Below are 23,484 nucleotides of genomic sequence, written 5' to 3'. Positions count from 1 at the left end.
GAGGTCCTACCACACTGGCCTCCAGGCAAACCTATTGAGCATTTTTTTAAGCTCACGGTGGATGGTGCCACCCTTACGCTGGTGGCCCTAGGTGCTATATAAAAGTACTCCTCCATAGCTTCTACATCAGCTCCTGACTTAGCTGGAATAGACCTACTCCTGTCCTCATTGTTTTTGGTCACCATGTTTTATCACAGCAACAGAAACCCAAACTAAAACTGGCACGGAATTCAAAGACGTGTGTATGTCAAGGGAATGAAGCATTTACACAATGACAAATTAATTGGTATTTTATCTAACAGGCAAGTTGTTACCATTTCTGAAAACTTAAAACTTTTTCAAACAACTCTATGCTGAAGACCATGAGGTACTTAGATATCCCAGGGTCACCACTGACTGAAGATGCTTTAAGGTAAGAACAACCTCATCAGAGTCCAGCAGTTTATCTACAAGTCATTTGAGAGTCTACACAGCTAAATTCTCCTGGGCACTGCTGCTTTCACAGGATAAAATTCAATAATCCTCACAAGCTCAAAGCCCCTCTCTACCATTAACTCCCTTACCAAGAAGCACGTATCACATGTCCTTACCCCAAGAGCTCTGCTTCATTTTATGACAGATTATTCACTGAAAGACAGAGCTGTTGTTTTTAGAATTAACAAGTTCTTCATGTATTAATTCATCCATCATTCATGTTACTGAGGACAGAACTGAAACTATATTGAACAAGCATTCTACCAATGACCTGTACCCACTACCTCTTATCTAATTCCTACACATGGGATCTTCTTGCCAAGGACAATTTTCTGATTTGGTAGTACCAAGTACTCTATTTCTTCACCTTTAGATAAAAGAGATTAATTAATGAAAAAAAAAAAAAAACTAACACAGCAGTCAAAGTTCAAAGTAACATACATGTCAACAGCCCATAAGGTAAAATCTGTCAAGATCTACCCCAAGAAACAGAAAAGTGAAATTCTACAATTCTACTCTTCATGGACAGACAAGAGATTTGCTTGGAGCACTGAGTGTCAGCTCCACTCCATCACTGCTGGGCAACATTCAAAAAGAAACCAACAAGCTTATTCTAAGCAGCACAGAACCAATGGCTGAAAAGCAAATGTTCTGCATGTTTCTAGAGTTTCATTTACAACAGACAAAAAAAAGCAACTTAGATGTCCAACTGTACGGGAAGCTTAAAGGATGGCATACTCATGTAGGGAAAGACACAGACACGAAATACTAAGATTTTTAAAGTTTTTGCTTGATATTTGTTGATGTTTTGACGCAATCAGTCCAACTACCATCATCTGCCACCCATCTTCATATCACTACACTAACCTAGCATTTTAATAAATATTTCTAAACTGGTACCTAACAAACCTGTACTGGGCCTGCTGACAAAATTAGGATACTCATGATCTGCCCTCCCCCACCCTGGGGGAAAAAAGACAGTGAGATCTAGCAATTCCTCCTGAGTGTTCCCTCACCTTCATCACCTCTGCAGCACAGGCCAGCTACAAGGCACTTAACATCTAAATGTTTAACCTGTTCTAGAAGCACAGAGTAACAAAAGGAGGCACACAGAATGGTCACAGCAGCAGCAGGTGAGGAACACAGAAAAGCACTTTAGCATTCATCCATGGGAAAGTGGCTAAACGAAGTATATCACTGAAGGCTCTACCCACCCACCCCGTTACCTGCAGGTTTGCTTTTAGTGGTTTCAGTTGTCCATGGTCAACTACAGTTTCAAAAACTAAACAGGAAATTCCAGATTTGAAATTCCTAATTTTTAAATTACTTGGCATTCTAAGCAACCAGTGTCATTCTCTATAATGGAGCAAGGAACAAGCAGATGCACTGCACCGCCCCACGGCTTGCATTCCAGCATCCCTAACTGTATCTATTGGTTGGGAAGTAACAGCCTGTTGGGGAAAAAAGAACACCCACTTGTTTAAATTGCTAAGAGTTCGTGTCAAAAGGAAATTTACGTTATAAGTGCTTAAGTCAGAAAGGGTATTAGATTTGTGGACAGAAGACATGAAAAAGTAACATGTTCCAAGAGGATGGAGATAAGCTCAACTGGCAGAATGACTGCCCAGAAAGCAGGAAGGAAGCCCTGGGTTCAATCCATGCACCAGATCCCAGGGATGGTAGTGAACACCTGTAAGCTAGCACTGCAGAGCTCGGAGTAGCAGGATCAGAGGTACTTAGTCATTTTCTGCTATACAGCAAGTTTGAGGCTAGCCTAAAAACATGAGACCCTATCTCAAAGGAGATAATGATCAAAAAAGAAAGAATGGGAAAAGACACATGGGAACTGAAATAAGGAGAAGAGAGGGGAGGAAAAAGAGGTTCCATATGATGGCAACACACTTCACCAGAAAAAACTGAGAAAAAGGGATTTCCACAGATCATCTCAGGCAAGCCACTTACTTCAAGTAAGACATGGGTATAGAGATTCAGGAATAGGCTTGGACTAACACTGGCTCAGTTTACTTTTTATGTTGTGTATGTGGAGGATATATATACACAGGTGCCTGCTGAGGCCAAGGTATTAGATCCCCCTGGAGCTGGAGTTACAGGTGGTTGTGCTACATGGGTGCTGGGAACGAAACTCAGACCTTCTCCAGGAGCAGCAAGCATTCTTAATCTCTGAACTTTTCCTTTATCCCACTGTGCTAGTATGAAAATCATCATAGCATGGGTACCCATGTATAGAAGAAAGCATGGGATATGGGATAGAGTTCAGATATCAACTGGGGTTCTTGAAACAAGTCCTTAAGCAAGTACGGACTACTGCACAGCCCTACGAAAGAAGTCACAACGTATTCATATAACTTCCACACAGAAAAAAAAGGAATCTAAAGTTTTTTTAAAAATCACATATATAAATTACAAAATAATGCTTTTTTTTCGTTTCTGTTCAGTTTACTGGCAGGAAAAGGCCTTGTAAGACTCCTCAGAAAACTAGAAACAATTACTACCTCCCACAAACAGGTCAGAACTCAGATCTCAGGTTATATAAGACTCCAACCTTTCCTTTTTCTGTTTTAAGTTTTTACAAAGGCAATAAATTATAAAATTTATGCATTTAATAAACTTTAATTACAAAAGAAATCTCTAGATCATAAACTACAGGTAAATTACCTAATAGTCCATTAAGGAAACTCAAACCCTGAATGGGACAATTTGAAGTGCTTAGTAAAAAGAAATTTAAGGCCCACACTGGGTCAAGTATAGACACCCAGGCACAGCCTCTTCCTCTAACAGATCATTTTACCTCAAAGCAAACCCAGTGGGAATTATTAAAGCAAAATCAGGTAACACCTCTGAGGTTCATCACCTATTTTGGTGTTCTGTTGATTTGAAGAGCTGGGGATCAAACACAGAGACCCTTGAATGGTGAACAAGTCCTCTAACAAAGCTATGCTCCACTCACCCCTAAAGATCCCTCAATCTACAGAGATTCTACCATATGGCTATAAATAAACAGAAGGCATGTATGTGTTCTGCAGTATCAGACACAGCCCAAATATACAATTTTGTGCTGATTTATATAAAAATCCTATTCACCATACCACAAAATGCCCTAACTTACTATAATGATATCTATCAAAACACTGACAAATGAAAATTAAATAAGGCAAAATTTTAAGAGCTGAAAAGGTAGCTAAGTAGCAGAATACTAGAGAACACCATTCCTAGTTATTCCCATTCAGAAAATTAATTATTTATGCCAGATGGTAGTGGCACACACTTTTAATCCCAGCACTCAGAAGACAGGTGGATCTCGTGAGTTAGAGGCCAGCCTGGTCTACAAAGCAAGTTCTACGACAGCCAAGGCTACACAAAGAAACTCCACATTGGAAAACCTTAACAAATAAGTACATAAATTCTTCCTTCCTTCCTTCCTTCCTTCCTTCCTTCCTTCCTTCCTTCCTTCCTTTCTCTCCCCCCCCCCACCCCTTGTGTTTTGAGACAGGTTTCCTCTGTGTAGCCCTGGCTATCCTGGAACTAGCTCTGTAGCCCAGGTTGGTCTCAAAAATTAAATTTTTAAATAGTTTCTTTAAATGCTTTCCATTATTAATACCATCCTGCTTTTAAATAAATAAATCTAAGGCTAAGGCCGGAGAGACAGCTCAGCAATTAATATCAGGTACTGGAGAGGACCTGAGATCTGTTCTCAAAACTCACATCAGTTGGCTCACAACTAACTGCCTATAATACCATGGCATCAACACTCATGTATGCAGACATAATAAACTTCAAAATATTTTTTAATCTTTCCCATTTTCAAAAATTATAACAAGATATAGACATAATCCAGCTTCCCCGAGCATTAGGACTAGAACACAGGACCCTGTGTATGCTAACCAAGTATTGTGCTGTGAACAACACCTCCAGCCGTCAGTCATTTTTAAATACACAATTCAATGGCAGTAGTAACACTCACTCACTACCTAGCTCCTCAACTTTTTAATATTCCCCAACTGACACTGTTAGGGTTCATGGTAAACTCTCTGTCCTTCTTTCCCTAGCCTTTGGCAATAATCATCTTGACTTGCGTCTGTGGGTTTCACAGTCTAGGTGGTCCCTGGAACACTCAGTGCAGGGTAATACTTGTCCCTTTGTGTCTGACTTTCTCACACAGCATATTTCCTGGCAGCATATGCTTGAATTTTCCTTCCTTTTCAGTCTGAATAATACATACCTCACGATATTATCTATACCACATTGTTTATTACGTCACCCATCAATAGACCCTTGGGGTACACCATTCTGATTTTTTAATCATTTGGTATTTTGAAGCCATACTGACAAAAAAAGAGAAACTGATATTGCCAGTATTTTCTTTAAAAAAAAAAAAATAAAATAAAATAAAAGGCCATATTTTCAGCTATAAAACCTTAACAAATGGGCTGGAGAGATGGCTCACAGGTTAAGATTACTGGCTGCTTTTGCAAAGGACCAGGGCTCAGTTCCCTACACCCACATGGTGGCTCACAGACATTCATGCTTCCAAAGGATCTCGTTTGGCCCCTGCAGGCACTGCATGGGCATGGTGCACAGACACATATGCAGACAAAACACCTACACACATAAAATAAAAATAAATTTAAAAATACATAAGTACGTTTTTATTTAAAAAAAAAAACTCAAAAATTTAAAAGTATAAAAACAGTAAAATAACTGCTCTTGAGCCATGGAATTAAACTAGAAATCAGTAACAGAAACAGCCAGAAAAATCCCAAAACACATACCTGAAGATTAAACACACCTCTTAAACGACAGGTCACAGAAGTCCTAAAAGATGCTTCTACCTAAAAGTATATAAGTTTGATACTTCTAACTAAAGGAAAATATAATATTAAAAGTTGTGAAGTCCTGAGAAAATAAAGAAAAACTACCATATTAAAGTATCAGAAAATAAAATGTAAGTAAACATCAATAATTTTATGTTCCCACCTTAGGAAACTAGAAAATAATGGAGTAAATCAATCCAAAGTAAGCAAAAGAAAATAAACTTAAAATAGACCACTGTCACTTTAGCAGCACATAAGATTTAGAATGGTAAGGAAGAGCATCAAGGCCCCAATTAAAAAATAATAAAATACAAATTAATGAAACTGAAAATAAATATAAATCATATAGGAAGAAAACCCTGATGGTATCAAAAGCTTATTCCTTAAAAATATAAATAAAATCCATAAATTGGACCAACAAGATAGCTCAGTGGGATTTGCTGCACAAGCCTGAAGTCGTAAGTTCAAAGCCTAGATCCCATGGTTAAAGGAGAAAACCAAGTTGTTCTATGATCTTCACATGGTACAGCATGAATGCTTACATACACAAACACAACACATACATACTATAATAATGGTTGCTATTTAAAAAAAACTTGTAAACATCTAGCCAGATTAGTCGAGAAAGGTTATTAAAATTAAGGAGAGATGGATGTGTGGCTAAGAGCACTAGTTGCTTTTGCAGAAGATCCTGGTTCTGTTCCAATACTTATATGGTTGCGTACAAACACCTGCAATTCCAGTTCCAGGAGACCTGACACTTTCTTCTACCCTTAAACACAAAGCATCTATTTGGTGCACAGATATACATGAAGGCAAAATATTCATACACATAAAAATATTAAATTAATATTAGCAATGAAAAGAGGCTGGAGGGAGCTAAGCAGTTAAGAGCACATGGTGCTGCCAGGTGGTGGTGGCACATGCTTTTAATCCCAGCACTCAGGAGGCAGAGGCAGGCAGATTTCAGTGAGTTTGAGGCTAGACTGGTCTACAAATCAAGTTCCAGGGCTACACAGAGAAACCCTGTCTCAAAAAACCAGGAAAGGGGTTGGGGGGCAGGCAGCCAGATAATCACTAGCGGTCCTAAGCCATCAGTAAGAGTGTCATGAAGAACATACCCCACAGATCTGTTAGCCTAAATGAAACACACCAATGCTACATAGACAAGGTAACTACAAAGCTTAAGTAAAATGCTAGGCATGGTGGTGCACACCTGCAATATCAACAACACTGAAGAGGCTGAGGCAGGGTAGTTTATAGTAAACATAACCAAATGAATTACTCCAGATACACAAGGTTAGTTCAAAATTCAAGAATAACATCCATTACAGCAACTAAGCAAGAAAATGTCTATAGTCATATTAATATGCAAAAATGGTTTTAAACTCTAATACACCTTCACACACACCAAAAAAAAAAAAAAAAAAAAAAAAAAAACCACCACAGCAAACTAGAACTAGAAAAGGCAAGTTCGTTCCACTTGATTATTTTTTTAAAAACCTACACAAAAAACAAATTAACAGTGAGAAATCAGAAGCTTTCCCACCACTAAAATTAAGAACAAAATGCCAGGTGGTGGTAGTGGCACAAACCTTTAATCCCAGCACTCAGGAGGCAGAGGCAAGAGGATCTCTGTGACTTTGGGGCCAGCCTGATCTACAGAGTGAGTTCTAGGATAGACAGGACGACACAGAGAAACCCTGTCTTGAAAGAAAAAATAAATAAATAAATAAATAACAAGGTAAGATATCAAATCCTACTGTATAATTCAATGTCATACTACAAGTCCAGATTTTGCAATAAGAAAAATAAATAATTAAAATCCAGGAAGAAATAAAACTATTGACTTCATGTCAGAAATAACTGACTACAATAGGGTTGTAAGATACAAAGTATTATTAAATAAGTCTAGAATTTGAGCTTAAAGCATAGTATCATTTATTCTAGCACCCAGAGAGACAGAAATCTAACTTTGAAACCTAACACAGTTTGTAGAGGATCTATCTGTATGAAACAAGGATTTAGAGGCTAGAGAAGGCTCAGCAGTAAAGAGCACTTCCTGCATAGTGAAGCACACTATGGATACCAGCCTGGTTCCCAGCACTCACACTGTATACGTTCTGGTATTTTGCCTATAATTTATCTGGGTTGTTTTCTTATTATTGAATTTTAAGAATTCTTTGCATATTTTGGACATCAGCCCTTTATCAGGTAAGGGCTTCTTGCAGTCTATGGCTTACATTACCCTCTCTCCTAAGAAAAAGTTTTTAATTTCAGTGTAGTCAAATAATTTCTTTCAGGGTTTGTGCTTTTGGTATTATGTCTAGAAGGCCATCTCCAAAACTAAGAACACCTAGGTTTTTTTTCTTATTATTTAGGAGTTGCTCTAATTATTGATTCACTAGTTTGCTTAGAGACAAGCTGTCCCAGTGTGGGTGCTAGAAATTGAAACCAGGCCCCTCTAAGACTGGTAAGTGCTATAAACTGCTGAGCCATCTCTCCAGCCCCTAGAATCTTTTTAAATTTGAGATAGGGTTTCTTTGTGTAGCTCTGGCTGCCCTGGAATTCTCTCTGTAGACCAGGCTGGCCTTGAACTTGACTCCTTTTACTCCAGCTTCCCAGGTGCTAGCGAATGAACTCATGGCCTCTTGAATGCTCAGCACTGTCACAATCCCCAGCTCATCAAATATCATTATAGGTTGAGGTCAAGTAGGATTAGTGCTCTGATTTTGTTCTCCTTTAATATTGTGCTGGCTTTTGAGTCTTATTTTTTGGGTTTTTTCTTTTTTTTAAATATGCATTGGTGTTTTACCTGCATGTATATCTGTGTGAGGGTGTCAGGTCCCCTGGAACTGGAGTTACATACAGTTGTGAGCTCCCATGAGGGTGCTGGGAATTGAACCTTGGTCAGTGCTCTTAACTGCTGAGCCATCTCTCTAGCCCCCTTGTTTTTGTTGCTGATGTTTTTGGGGTTTTTTTTTTTTTTTTTTGGTTGTTGTTTTGAGATAGGGTCTCTCTGTGGCTTTGGAGGCTGTCCTGGAACAAGCTCTTGTAGACCAGGCTGGTCTCCAACTGACAGAGACCACCTGCCTCTGCCTCCCAAGTGTTGGGATCAGAGGCATGCGCCACCACCACCCAGCCTCTTAGTCTATGTTTTAAACAACAACAGAGAATATCAGACTAGGTAACTTATAAACAGTAAAAATGTATTTGGGTCATAATTCTAGAAGCTAGAAAAATGAGGATTTAGTAGGAGCATATGCCTGTAATCCCAGCACTAGATAGTCTGAGGCAGAACTGAAGTGCCAAGCCAGCCTGGGATACACAACAAAAAACAATGCTTCACAAAAAAAGAAAGTAAAGAAAGAAAACAAACAACTATGTCTCATCTGGTTAGTCTTCTGCTCCCATGACAGAGGCACCACATGGTTAATTAAGATAGTGTATGAGTTCAACAAACCCACTCAAGAAAGCAGTGTGAGAAAGCTAAAGAGATGGCTCAGTGGTTAAATGCTTGCCCTGCCAGTGTGAAAACCAGAGTTCAGATCCTCAGAACCCATGTAAATGCCATGTGAGCATGGTAGGCTGCCTGTAATTACAGCCTCAGAAGCCAGAGACCAGGGATCCCCAGAGCAAGCCTGATGAGATTAGCCACAATAGTAAGTTAAGGTTTTGACTGAGAGACCCTGCACCAACAATGTGGAAGAGTGACTGAGGATGATTCTCAGCATCAACCATTACATATATGTACACACATGTGCATACACAACACATACATGCATACTATACACACATGAAAATGGAGAAGGGGGAAAAAGAACAATAACATCAATCTAGTCAGAGGGCAGAGCTCTCATAACATGTTTATTATTAATTTGCTTCATCTTGAGACAAACCCTTGGGCTGGGATGTATCTCAGTGAAGAGTGCTTAACTAGCATGCATAAGGCCCTAGGTTCAATCACTAGAACCCCCTCTAAAAGGCAGGGTCTTGCTATGAAGCCCAGATTGGCCTTGAACTCACTACCTTCCTGTCTCAGCCTCCCCACACCTGGTTGCTTAGCTAACCATCTCTTACAGGCCCCACTTCTCAACACTATGCATTCAGATTATACTTCCGACACATGGACTTGTGAAGGAAATCAGAGAACCACAAATTAAATTGTTATCACTATTCATCTACTAGAATGGCAAAAAGCCAAAATAATAACCTGGGGGAAGATGTGAAATAACTAGAAACGCCATGAATACACAATGATACAGCCACTTTGGAAGACCTCTCAGCAATATTTTTACAAACTGAACATATTCTTAACACATAATCCAGCAATCATGTTCCCTGGTATTTACTAAAAGTATGGCCATACAAAAGCTTGCACATGAATGTTTACAGCAGCTTTGTGCACAAATGCCAAACTTGGAAGCAACAAAATGAGTGGATAAACAGACTGTTATCTGTACCATGAAGTGTTTCTCGGCACTACAGAGAAATCAGCTACACCAAGCCAGGAAAGCACATGAAGGGATCTCAAACGCAGGCTGCCAAGTGTAAGGTAATAGGAAAGAGTTAATGATGGCAACTTATAATACAGCCTGGGGTGGGGCAAACTGTATCGACAAAGAAAGGATTAGTGTTTGCCAGGTGTTTTGGAAAAGAAGGAATGAAGAGGTGGAGAATAAAGAACTGGGAGATGGGCACTAGAACCATCTTGTCACACTTTTGCCCAAGCTCTAGGATCTGTAACACAAGAGTGAATCCTACTGCCAAACATGACTGTACATAACAGCAGCACCTGGTTCATTAAGTACATCACTCTACTCAAGACATTAGTAATGGGGGAAACCAGGAGCAGGAGGCATATGGAAACTGAACTTTCTACTCAGTTTTTCCATAAATCTAACTACTACTTTCCAAAATCTACTGAAATGCAAATGCCTAGGGAAGGAGACAAAAAGGAAGCCATCTTCTTCAGACTATAAGAGCATGTGACTGCTATCTTGCCCATGACTGACTGCTGCCTCCCCAAAGGAACTCCTTGTGTACGCTTCTGAGGAAATAAAAACTGACTTAAGGCTGGGGGCCAGAGTGTCCAAAGAGTCTTGCTCCAAAGGTCATTCTATCTTATAGATGTTCTATAAGTGGTGACCTTTAAAGTATCTGAGGGGGAAGAGGTCACCTGACAACTTTACTTCCTATTAGGAATTCTTTCTAAGCAGCCTATGAATTCTATCAGCCTAAAAAGAATGATTTGTTCCAAGGTTAAAAATATTAGCACAGACAATGAATTATAATCTAAAGCTAATATGAAGGGGAAACAAGCAAACAAACAAAAAAAAAAACTGTTCTTGAATACTGAATTAAGGCTGTATGAACTTTGTCTCCTGGCGCAGTCTCACATGCCATATGGCTTCCCTTGGCTGACACAGATCAAAAGCCAAGGCAAGCTAGCAATGGGCAAAGGGCTCTCATGCACAGACCAAAAGCCTAGTACAGTTCACTGTGGAGAAAACTTCCTTTTCTTTTTTCACACAAACACAGACACAGTCAAACAGACAGCCAGACAGCCAGAGACAGACACACACAGACAAACACACACACACACACACACACCAGTGTACCTTACTTCTCCCTAGGACAGAAGTCCTCCCTCACTCAAGCTGAACTCCAACAAAGAACTGTGCCCTCATGATGACCAGAGCCAGGGAAGGAGATCTCCTCTTAGAAGTACAGGCTAACAAGAGAAAAGGATCTAAGTAGAATATGAGCTTACAATCCTAGTGCATTAACACCATTAGCCAACCATAATTAGTAGCTACTCACATCACAAAAGAAAGCTATTCAGACTATCTTTTTGTTGTTGTTTACTGAGACATGGTCTCTCAAAGCTGTGCAGAAACCAGGCCAGATATAGGTCACACTGGCCTTGAATTCAGAGAGATCCACCTGCCTCTGCCTCCCCAGTGCTGGTACATACTACTGAACTCAGCTGTGTGTCAGTTGGATCCTCCAACAAGTATGGAATTACAAACAATTGTGAGCAACCATGTGGGTGCTGGGAATTGAACCTGAGTCTTCTAGAAGAGTAACCAATGCTCTTAACTACTGAGCCATCTTTCCAGCTCCTGTCTTTAAAAAACATGTATCATTCACCTATAAAGCACTTATGACAAAAAAAAAAAAATCAAAACAAGTCCCTAGTTCCAATTATGAATTTAAGGAAACTATAAAGCCAAATGAACAAACTAAAACATCATAATGAAAATGCAATCAGAAAAAGACAGACATCAGGAAAGTTTACAAAAATCAATCACCTAGGGCTGAGGAGATGAGTCAGTGAGTACGAATCCTTGCTGCCTAAGCATGAGAATCTGAGTTCAGACCACTTAGCACCCATGTGAAAGCCACATGTGACACTGCATGCATGCCTGCCTCCCCAGTGTTGACAGGGGAGAAGACAGTGTGGCCAGCCAGCACGACCAAAAAACAAAAAACAAAAAAACAAAACAAAACAAAACACACACACAAAACACAGAAGAGATAGAATGGAAAGCGATGCAGAGAGCACCACATGTTCTCTCTGGCTTTCCCATTTGCACGCACAGGCACACATGTCCAAATACATAAATGCACACACACAATGCAGCCAAAAATCTTAACTAAAGGAAAGAAAAAAATAACCTAATTTCTTCAACAAACTTAATAGAGAGGGAAGCAGATGGCAGAAAAACCTATAGATTAAAAGATTTAAATAGCAGGGAAAGAACCATATTTGGATACTGCTTTGAACAAGCTGTTTTTAAGAGGTTATTATAGGACAATGGGGGAGACAAACAGTGGCTGTTTCATTCCACTCAATGACTACAGGCAAGCACTGTAGCCAACACTGTCAATTCCAACATTCGGGATGGGATGCTGAGGCAGGAGGATTGCCAGGCATTCAAGGCCAGCCTGAACTACATAGTGAGCCCCCCCATCTCTCCCTCTTCCTCTCATTAATTTATTACAAAAACAAAACAAAACCAGCCATTAAAGGTAGTGTGTGGCATACAAATGGAGTTCTGGCTAGTCAAGTGGAGAGACCATCGCCCCCATTCAAAACAAACATAGTAAGACCCCACTAAGGACACACACACACACACACACACACACACACACACACACACACACACACAAAACAAAACATTTAAACGATACAATTAATCTAAGTAAGTCTTGGGAACTGAGGCTTTTCCAATGCCTGGATGAAACACTGGGCTTTGTGCATATAAGCAAAGGTTCAACCACCAAGCTACAATCCCAGACAAATAAAACTGAGATGGAAGGTGGGGAAATGGCTCACTAGGCAGAGTTAATCCTACAAGTTTAGTATGACAAACAACACAAGGAGTTATATGGTATCACCTATTAGAAGAGCCATACTATGATGGCCACAGCAAGTGCTGGAGAGATGCATAAAATCCCAACTCCTCACACAGGAACTCAGTATGATGCCGCCACTCTAGAAAATGGCTTAGTATCATTTCTCAACCTCTTGACTAAACTCAAGTGTAGAAAGTAAAGAGAATCTAGGGAGATGTCTTAGCAGGTAAAGTAACTGCTATGCAAGTATAAGAACCTGAGTTTAGCCCTAAAGGAAAGTTCATGGCAGTGCCTGCCTGTAATCCCAATGCCAGGCGACGAGGAAAGGTGAATCCAGGGGCCTAATGGCCAATCAATCTAACCAAAAAAGCAAATTCCAGGTACAAAGAGGGATCCTGTCCCAAAAATACGGCGGACAACAAAATGAAGACATATGGTGTTGACCTCTAACCTCCAAATGCATGTGCACACACCACATGTACAAACACAAAAGAAAGCAAAAAAATGGTTACGAGTTCCTTTAAGCTAAACATGTATTTACCATATGGCACTTTTGGGTATTTATTCCCCTAAAATGAAGCCTTATGTTCATATAAAAATACGTACATAAATGTTTATAGCAGCTTTATTTGTAACAGTCAAAAATTGGAAACCACTTTTCTAGACTGGTGCCTCTATACAATGGAGTAACAGAGAACTACTGGCATATACAGCAAGCTGAGTGATTCGCAAAGACATTTCTGTGAGAAGAAAACAGCCAAAAATACAGACTACAGGATTCCATTTACATCACATTCTCAAAAGGGCAAATTTGCCAACAGACTAGTGCTTGTTAAGGGGTTAGGGACAAGAAAGATGTGTGACTATGGACCCAAAGAGATCTCTGGGTTGATAGAATAGTTATATTTTTTTTGTTGTTGTTTTTCATGAAGGAAACATGATGAACATCCAAAATTAACCTAACCTAGTTCTGTATCTTGACTGTGGTGTGGCTGTGATAAAGCTGTCCACAACACACACATGCATGTGAAACTGGCAAAATATGAAACATTACAGGTTATGAAAATGCTAGTTCCTTGCTTCTGAAATTAAACTAGTTACATTGGGTTGTTACTACAATGAAACTGAGCAAATAGACTATGATGAACACTCTACTAATTCCTATAACTTCCTATTAATCAATTATCTCAAAAGAAAAAAATTAATGTAAATAGATAGATAGATAGATAGGATATAGAGAGACGTTAATTATGGAAATAAGTAGAAAAGATTCATTAAAATTTTTGAAACATGGTAGTATGGTCTCTATTTTCTTGAGCAATTCTACTTAATAAACTACAAACCACTATTTCAGGAAGGACTCAAACTAGAATTTCTACATTTTGTTATTAAATACTAATGTAATCTCTGGACAGTAAATACTACATGGCTCCATGTTCAACTTTTTCCTAAAATCTTCAACTCAAATCCCTATATATGGGCCAAAGTTCTAGAATATATGTGTTTTATAATATCAAGCAATTTATCAGAATTCAAGGGTGACTGCAAATTAATGAAAAGCCTAACTCAAGGCTATCTTCAACTTCAACACATAATCACTTATAAGCAAATCTTTACATACAATCTTATAGTGACAAACACAAAGCATTTTTGGTGTTCGAAAGCAGCTGAGTCCTTAGTAAATACTCTCAGGCTGAAAGACATTCTATTGTCGTCTCAGCTCCTCAGGAGGCTCTGAGCTGTCCAGTCAGCTCTGTTTTTAAAAAAGCACAACCAGATACTAATAAGTAGACCAAAAGCCTTCAAAAACAGTGTCTTCCATGCCCATCATGCTATCAAGAACACGCCACACCTATGTGTATGTGATTAGTAGTCTGCAGTGTTGTGGGTGGGATCCTGAAATAGTTTCCACCACTAAATGCTACTCTACCAGTCAAGAGAACAGAAGAAAAAGCTGTGTGAAATCATACAACAGCCGGCTTTTCTATTCCCACAGAAGAAGTGCCCATGATTTTTCTCAGCTTCAGTGGGTAGAAGAATACGTAGCTAGTCACTGCCCTCATGTCTACCCCATTTTTACAATTCTCAGGTTGTCTGAGAAAGAACTCACCAAGGAAGACGGCCACTTGACAGTACGGTGTCACCAAGGGAACCCACAACAGTGCTTCCAGAACCTCCCGAGCTCCTAATACTAGAACAAGTAGCTGTTTCATGAAAGAAACTGAGACAGGGCCACCCAGCATACTAGGATCCAGACCCTTCTCCCATTGGTCTACCACCTTTTTCTTTCCTCTCTTTCCTCTAATGTCCTAAAGTGCCTGTATGTAAGCACAGGGTAGATTCTAGAAGGCTCTAGCTGATATTTCCCTTTGCTTTTCAACAGCTAAAGATGTTAACAGTTTTAAAAGACTACCAGTGCCAATGACCCCAAAAAAACAGCACTTGCAACTCAGACACTTCCTCAGAGGATGAAGCCATGCCACAAAAGTAACTTAGTGGGGATCAGTACATCAAACTCTCAGCAATTCTCAACAATGAATCACAGGTAGATAGCACAGAATCAACAATATAATGTTTTCCTCCCCCACCCCATCCCCACCCCCATTGGTTTTTCAAGACATGGCTTCTCTGTGTAACAGCCCTGGCTGTCTTGGAACTCACTTTGTAGACCAGGCTGGCCTCAAACTCACAGAGATTCATCTGCCCTGTGCCACAACCACCACTACCCAGCGAGACTTTAAGTTCTTTCCTTCTTGACCTGTGTTCATATGCCTGACTGATCAGAAGCCCAGCAGGAACACCAATCCCTTGATAATACTGAAGACATAAGCCACAACCCAGCACTAAACAAAGCCATCAGCACTGTTACACAGTGAACAACAAGCACTAGAAGATGGTGCTGCATGAAGGGTGGTGTGGCCCACTGCAGTAAAGAACACAGCCCTTAGCCATAACCTTCGAAGCTGTGTAGCTATCAAGTCCAGCACTGAGCCAGGACCCTATCTTAATCTGTTCTTCCTCCCACTCACATTCTTACCTCCTTAGCTCAAAAACTGAGTCCTTAAATTTGCGGGGGTTTTTTTGGGTTTTTTTTTGTTTTTGTTTTTGTTTTTTTTTTTTGTTTTGTTTTGTTTTGTTTTTTACGGTGCTGGAGTGCAGTTTGGTGATAGAGTAAGGACTCCCTAACTCAGGATGAGAGCCCAGGTCCAACTCTCAAAACCACACAAACATACAAAAGTGAGGCCTTTTCCGGAGGTTTCCTTGATATCTCAATGCATAGTCCCAAAACATGACTGAGAAAGTCACTTAAGCCTTGACAAACTACACAGGACTTCCCAGGACAGCCACACAGCCTCATCCTCATAAGGCTGGAAGGTATCAGGAACCTTCCACAGGAACCTTCCACAGAAGTTTCTGTGGCTCTTTAACTTCCTTCCTTCTCTACAGCAAGCGCCATTAATTAAATCTCTAAAAAAAAAAAAAAAAAAAAAAAGAGCTTCTGGCTAGGTGTGGTGGCATATGCCTTGGGAGGCTGAGGCAGGATGATTTCTGTGAATTTGAGACCAGCCTAGTCTACAGAGTAAGTTCCAGGATAGCCAGGACTGTTCACAGAGAAACCCTGTCTCGGAAAAAAAACAAAAACAAAAGAAAAGGGCTTCTGGCTCATTTCTATGAGCAAGAAAGTGCTGATGGACAGCATCCTACAACACAGCTTGCCCTTAGAGAAAGGATACATGTAAACAATTGAGAAAATGAAAAATAAAAATAAAAAAGGAAGCTAGGCCTGGTGGCTTAGGTATTAGCCCCACTACTCAGGAGACTGAGGCAGGAAAATCACAAAATTAAAACCTGCCTGGGCTACAGAGTTAGTTCAAGGCCAGCCAGGGTAACTTAGTGAAACCCAGTCTCAAACAGTAAAAAAGAAAGGTAAAAAGCTCTGGGGATATAGCTCATTAATAAGAGGTCTTTGCATAACTCACAAAAGGCCCTAGGGTGAATCTTTAGTACCTCCAAAATAAATAACAGAGAATGAAAATACCCTGTGGCTTCAGAGGACAAAGGCTGAAAAAGTACATCCAGAATAGCTTCATTTTGAAAAGAAGACTTTAGGATGAGACCACATACTTATTTTTTTTCTTTCTCTCCCCCCCCCCTCTCTCTCTCTTCCTTTAGTGGCATTACTAAGGATTGAACCTAAAGTACCATACAAGTGTTCTACCACTGGGCTACACCCTCAGCCCTAAAGAGAGTTTCTATCCAGTGAGTCGAAGGGAATTCATTCATAAAAGAAAGGTTAAACATAAGCTTGCACTGGCAAGGACATGAAGCAACTTAGGGAAGAACCAAGACTCAAGATCTCAGACAATGTGAGGAGTCAGAGTTCAAACTCTTACAGTCTTAGGGGCACTCAGGGAGTTTAGTCAACCACTGGCACAAGAGATACAAGACAAAAAGGATAGCAGGTGTCACTCAGTCTCAGAGTTCTAATGCCCTGTCCACATGCTGTGTGTCCCAAGTCCTTCCCTATCTGGAGAATCAACTCAGTTCAGGATCCATAATCTGCTCATCTACCAGCACAGTACCAGTTAAATCCCAAGAACACAGAAAATTTAATCAAACTTAAGTTTAATGTCAGAATAGTATTGTGTTGAGTTTCCTCTGAGACTGAAACATTCCACCCCACAGGGAAGCTCCTTAAACAGGAAGGCAAAAATTCAGAACAGCTTCAGGAAGTCCCTGAAACTGACCAGATTCACTAGTCCCCTCCCTGCCAGAGTAAGCAATAAAAGCTTGTGTAACAACATCACATAAGTCCCTCTCAGAGAAGAGCCCAGCTGCAGGGAAGACACTTAGAGGAACAGAGCTGCAAAGATGACTTTGAGATTGGACCAGCTGGTTGCCTAGAAGAGGTTTAGACAACTGAGGCACTGGAGAAGGACACTGTCCAACCTGTTAAGCCGCCTGCAGGCTGGCAGTGTGTTCCAAGTTCCCAGCTTTGTGAGCTGTCACCCATGCTGGGGTGGGCTTTGGTGATGCAGCTGTCTCTGAGTCATCTTTACTTCTATAAGTAACTTTTCACGCACATTCCTTTAAGTAACCCTAATAAAACTCATAGTTCACCAAGTTGGACCTTGGTAGTATCAGTACTTTGATCTGATGTGAGTATATGGGGTGAGTAGATGGGTATGTTGTACCTCCCCAGGAAAAGTTCTGGCACATAATGAATACCAACATACTGAGAAGAACACTCAGAAGTCAAACATCTAAATACCTGTATTTAAAAGCAAAACTAGGCTGGCAAGATAGCTAAGGAGGTAAAATTGCTTGCCATCAGCCATGATGGGCTGAGTTTGATCCCCAAGAACACCGACTCCCTCTATGCTGTCCTGTGACTTCCACCCCTTCCTTACCTTGACTAGTATGTGCACACATGCAGGCGCACACATACAAAACAAAGAAATGTAACTTTTAAGTAATAAAAGAATAACAAAACTTCCTTAAAAGCTAAGAAATAAATCCATACAAATCAAAACAAAAATCATTCAGAATGCAGTCTCTGAGCAGACCTTCTTAGAACTGTATGATGTACCTCTCAACACTACAAAGTCTCAGAATTGAAAAATTAACTTCTAATTGTTGGTGTCTTCTTCTGATGGCATGACAAGCTGCTTAACAAGTTTACAATCAGTTTTTAAGCAGTAATCCTCAAGGAAATGTACATTACTCCCTGATCCTTTTGAAGACAATACAAAATATCCAAAGCTTCTATGGGTGAACTTTTCAGGATTTACGTTGAACAGTAAGGAGAAAGGAGAACAACTTCTTGTCCATCAGAGGCAGCCACTTTGGATTTATAATGTTTCTTTCCTAGAAACAGGTAAGAGGCTTCAGTAAAATGCAATTAGGGATCTTCCAGGTATTAGTTGGTAGTGATTACCTAACCAGAACTCATTCCTGTAAGACAACACTACCAGAGCCTCTCAGCATCAATTTGTTGTTCCTAAACCACAGGTTTATGCTTCGCCTTGGAAAGGCTAACAGGATGGAACCACAAGTCTTTAATAAAAGGTGATGACCATGGAGAGCGACCTTGAAGCTGGGCAAAAATGACTGAGGAAAATGAGGGCAGCTACCAGGTATTCCCCAGCACCAGCCCTCAACCACATGACTGCACTTTTCCATAAAAGGTGGGAGTTGTAATAGTAGCGTACAGAACAGACACCAGCCCACTACAGCAGAGGGAACCCACCAACTCATTTTACCAGATCTTCAAAAAGGTACACACAACCAAGGCAGACCTGAATGGGTGAAGCTAAGAAAGGTTCACACTAGATTACTAATTGATTTCCTGAGGCCTCACTACATATCAATACCTGAAGATGAGTAGTGATTTCCAAGCTGGTTTTTCCATACTGGAGCAAAACAAACCATATACTTCTCACACATACATACATACATACATACACACACACACACACACACACACACACACACACACACACACCACAGCCCAAACGTTTTTGTTGTATCAGACCAAAAAAGAAAGGGAGACTCAGTAACCTAATCCAGCCAACACAGGGGCTCTTCCCAAAGGGAAACCAGGCTGGAAACATTCCCAGCTTACGTCCATAATTTACTAGGGCTCAGGTAAGATTCCATTTTGTAAGAGCTGAACTTTAAACACGAAGTCACTAGCGGTGCAACATTCACACACTTAGCATCCTAAATAATAACCACTGCAGCCTCTACCACGGTGAGGAGCTGCCAACCATGGACTCCTGGAAAGTTCTATCTGGGTTCAGAAGAGCTCACCATCTCTGCCACCCTAAACGCAGCTGTCATTCAATGATTTCGTTCACCACAGTCCGGGAATAGCAAACACAAGAATATTTTTTCTTTTTTAAATAAACATAAAAGATAGGCCAAAGGGTCAAGAGCAGGCAGTGTCTTCCTGGGCTGACAAGATTCTTGTAGGAGATTGGGGGAGGGGAAGGAGCATTCTGGATGTTTCTATTCTTGGCAAGAGGAGGACCTCCTAGTCCTAACCATCTAAAGACGCTAAGGCAAGAACGTTCTCAGGAAGTTAATAATACCCCAGCACTAAGGGGCTTCATCTTGGGGTGTGGTGATGGGGACCAAGGTGTGGAGGGCAGGAAGGAGATCAGCGGGCAGGCAGAACTCTAGGGCATGGAAGGAGGCAGAAGCGCAATGAGAATGCACCGGGAAGGTAATGGACAGTTAGAAGGAGAGAAGCGACGTGAGAATGACTATGTGAGGGGAGTGGATAGCTGAAGGGAATTCCAAAGAAGGCGCCGCTGAGGTTGGCCAAGCGAAGAAGAAATGGATAGCCACCGATGCTCTGAAGAAGGCCCTGCCAGGGCTCCCCACCCCCAGCCCCCTGTGGGCGTGTGCCCCGCTGTGCGTGTGTGCCGGGCGAAGGCCGCAGGGCCAGCACTTACCCCACGACTCCCTGGTTGTAGTTCCTCCGCTTCCACGGGGTCCCGCTGTACACGCCCCCGCCACCGTCCGCCCGGCCGCCCCCGGCCGCGTGCCCTCCGCTGGGCTGCAGCAGGCTGTAGTTGAGTCCGTAGGTGCTGGCCTTGTTGTCGCGCTTCCTCTTGTTGCTGCTGCCCGAGGCCGGGTCGGCTGACTCGGAGGTGGGGAGCGCGGCCGCGGGACGCGGGGACGAGGGCGCCGACGGGACCGGCGACGCCGAGGGACCCGCCGCTGCCCGCCGTGCCCAGGCCGCCGGCTGGTGGTGGTTGTTGTTGTTGTTGGTCGTCTCCAGGGGCAGGAAGTCCCGCTGCTCCGCGGGCACGGCGAGGCCGCCCAGTGGGCGCTCACCGGAGCGGAACATGCCGGCCGGAGCCGGGGCCGTGCCGCCGGGGCTGCCGGGGCCGCTGCCGCTCCCGCCGCTGGCCGTGCCGCCGCTCGCGCTGCTCGCGCCGCTGCTGTGACAGTGGTGGTTGAAGTAGAGGTTCCTCAGCCCTTGGGTCGTCTCCCAGATCTGCATCCACAGACTATTGGACGGTCCGAGCTGCTCTGGCTGGAACCAGGCGATCCTCGGATCCATCAAACGGCGGCGGCCGCTGCCCCCGCCCCTCCCGGCCGCCCGCAGGGCCGCCGCCGCCGCCGCCGCCTCAGGCGCACGCCCGGCCTCGGCCGCCGCCGCCGCCGCCACCCGGGTTCCGCCGCGGGCGGCGCGGTCGCGCAGGGAGCCTGGCCGGCGCCGGCGGCGTCGCTCCCGCCCTCGGGGCTCGCAGGCCCTCCCCCCTCCGCCCGCCCCTCCGCCAAGCCCCTGTCACCGGGGTTCCTGTGCAAATGGCGGCGGCGGAGGCGGCTCCCGAGAAGGGCGAGCGGCGGCGGCAGCGGCGGCGGCGGCGGCAGCGGCGGCGGCGGCGGCGGCAGCAGCGGGACGCGCCTGCTCCGTAGCGTCCGCGCTGCTCGGCCCCGGGGCGGGGCCTCCGCCGGCTCCGCCCCTCGCTCCGCTCCGCCCCGCCCCGCCGCCGCGCTCGCCCCGCCCCGTCCCGCTGCCCGCCGTCCGCGGGCGTCCCCGAGGCCGCACCGCGCGTCACAGAGGCCGCGGCAGGCTGCGGGCAGCGGAGCCACAACCGCCCGGTCAAACGTCCCGCGCTGGCCTAGTGGGGTCGCACGTACCTGGGCCTCCGGGCACCTCGGACGCGCGCGCCGACGCCCGGTTCCGCTCCCTCTGCGGCACCGCCGAGGCACACGAGGCGGCTGCCGACTCCGCGGAAAGTGACTGGTTTGCGCCGCCCCACCTCGCTCCGGACAGCCCGCTCCGCCCCTCGGTCCGGGCGCGGCCCCGGGGTTCCAGGACGCGCGCTGCGCGCGCACTGAAAAGACGGGCTTCCGCTCAGGGGCCGGGCCTGCACGCGGCTGCACGCGCATCTCGGTTCCGGAGCGGTCTCAGAAGCACCCTGTGTCGCGTGTCCTAGCACCACTGCCCGGCTAGTAGGCCACGCAGCACGATTGCTCCAAGATGCACTTACAGGATCTAAGCCCCTTAACTTTCCTAACTCGAAGCCTTTTAAACCTAAAAAGATTCTATCGTGGCCGTTAAGTGGAGGTTTTCCGTAGAGTGGTCATTTGGGTAGCTTTCTTGGGACGCGAAAAATAACCCCCCAAAGGGGGAATTTTCACTACTTCAAATCATCAGGAGAAGAGTGGAATACTTGAGGTTCGAGCACGCTTCAAGCTTGCTGCAAATTCCAGAATAAGTCCCTGACATGGGTTTTGACTCTGTGCACAGCTCAGTATCCTGGAAAATTTGGGGTTGTTACTGGTTTTATTTATTTGTTTGTTTGTTTGTTTGTTTATTTAATTTGCAAAGGATAAAAACTTGTCGCCTGGCGGTAATGGTGCCTCCTGCCTCGAAAGACAGGAAAACTCGGGGCGGTGGTAGTGCATGCCTTTTAATACCCAGCAATGGGAGGCAGAGGCAGGCAAATCTCTTGTGAGTTCTAGACCAGCCTGCTCTACCATGGCTAGTTCCAGGACAGCCTCCAAACCCACAGAGAAACCCTGTCTTGAAAAAGCAAAAAAAGAAAATGAAAAACAACTAATTTGTCACAGAATGAAGCAAGCATTGACCTAAATTTTGGTTTTTGGGGTTTTTGTTTTTCCTTGTTAAAAAAGAATACAATCACCACTAGCTGGGCTAATTGTAACTCAGCTGATAGAGTGCTTACCTAGCACACAAGAAACCCTGAGGTTAATTCCAGATCCCCAGAACTGTATAAACCAAGCAGGAGAATCAGAAAATCATGCTCATCTCCAACTACATAGCAACTTGAAATATGTTAAGACCCTAGCCACAGACAGACAGACAGACACACACACACACACACCTACTATGAATACCTACTATGAAGATATTAAACACACTTCCATTCTTCCCCAATCTATACATGTGTCAATACCCAGTTTTTCAGCACATTTCCCCAATGTCTGATAATATGTTAAATACTACCACCACTAGTATCTTAAATTTTTGTATATTTTAGTTACAACAGTACTTTATAAGGGCTGGAGAAATGGCTCAGCGTTTAAGAGCACTGGCTGCCCTTCCAGAGGACCCAGGTACAAATCCCAGCACCCACATGGCTGCTCACAACTGTCCAGTTCAAGGGGATCTGACACTCACACAGACATACTTGTAGGCAGAACACCAATATATATAAAATAAAAAGTACTTTAAAAACTCAAGTGTGGTTGAATTGCCAGATTTACTGATTTCCTGAGTCAGCTAGGAATGCTAGCTGCCCATCCCCTACCCTCCCACCCCCTCCCAGTCCTGCCTACCCCTACCCAAACCTGCCCATCCTGCCTGTAACTTAGACACTCCTCCAGGCTGTCAGCAGGTCCTGGGGATGTCTGACCTTCATGCAGAGCTAAGTTAATTAACCAGGGTATTTGTCAGCTTTCTGTGAATTTACTGCCTGGTTGAGGAGGCAAAAGGGGGTAAATATTCTAACTCAAATTGCAATTCATTCAATTAATTCAACAAATATGTCTCAGGCAATTATTTGCCAGGTTCTGAGGATACAGCAATGAACAATGCTGATGAATTCCTTGCCTTCATGGACCTTGTATTACAGTGTGTGAAGCATACAAAGTCAGACACTGGTCAATGCTATGGGGGGGGGGTAGGCTAAGAGAACAGTGAGAGCATGCTAATTTTAGATGAGCTAATCAGGGAAGGCTGCTCTGAGGTAGTGATATCTGAGAAGGGACTTAAGTAAGAGACTAGGCCATGACCATCTAAAGAATGATCTATTAGATGTAGCAAGTCCAA

The 23,484-nt window shown here is 43.2% G+C and overlaps 1 protein-coding gene across 5 annotated transcripts in view; it reads right to left on the bottom strand.

Annotated features, from left to right (window-relative positions):
• Positions 1-21,468, bottom strand: part of Tent4b (terminal nucleotidyltransferase 4B) — a 62,396-nt gene extending 40,928 nt beyond the window's left edge. For 2 of the 5 annotated variants that reach the window (XM_051195079.1, XM_051195081.1), the window contains exon 1: positions 20,129-20,813. In XM_051195079.1, the coding sequence (XP_051051036.1) occupies positions 20,129-20,742 (614 nt within the window). In that variant the 5' untranslated portion in view covers positions 20,743-20,813. Of the gene's footprint in view, positions 1-20,128; positions 20,815-21,326 lie in introns of those variants that run through there. The other 3 variants (XM_051195077.1, XM_051195080.1, XM_051195076.1) reach the window with 3 other exon arrangements.
• Positions 21,469-23,484: the final 2,016 nt, after the last annotated feature.

Source organism: Phodopus roborovskii, unplaced genomic scaffold, assembly GCF_943737965.1.
Source record: "Phodopus roborovskii unplaced genomic scaffold, PHOROB, whole genome shotgun sequence".
Classification (NCBI taxonomy): Eukaryota; Metazoa; Chordata; class Mammalia; order Rodentia; family Cricetidae; genus Phodopus; species Phodopus roborovskii.
This window is presented reverse-complemented; position numbering and strand designations above follow the sequence as displayed.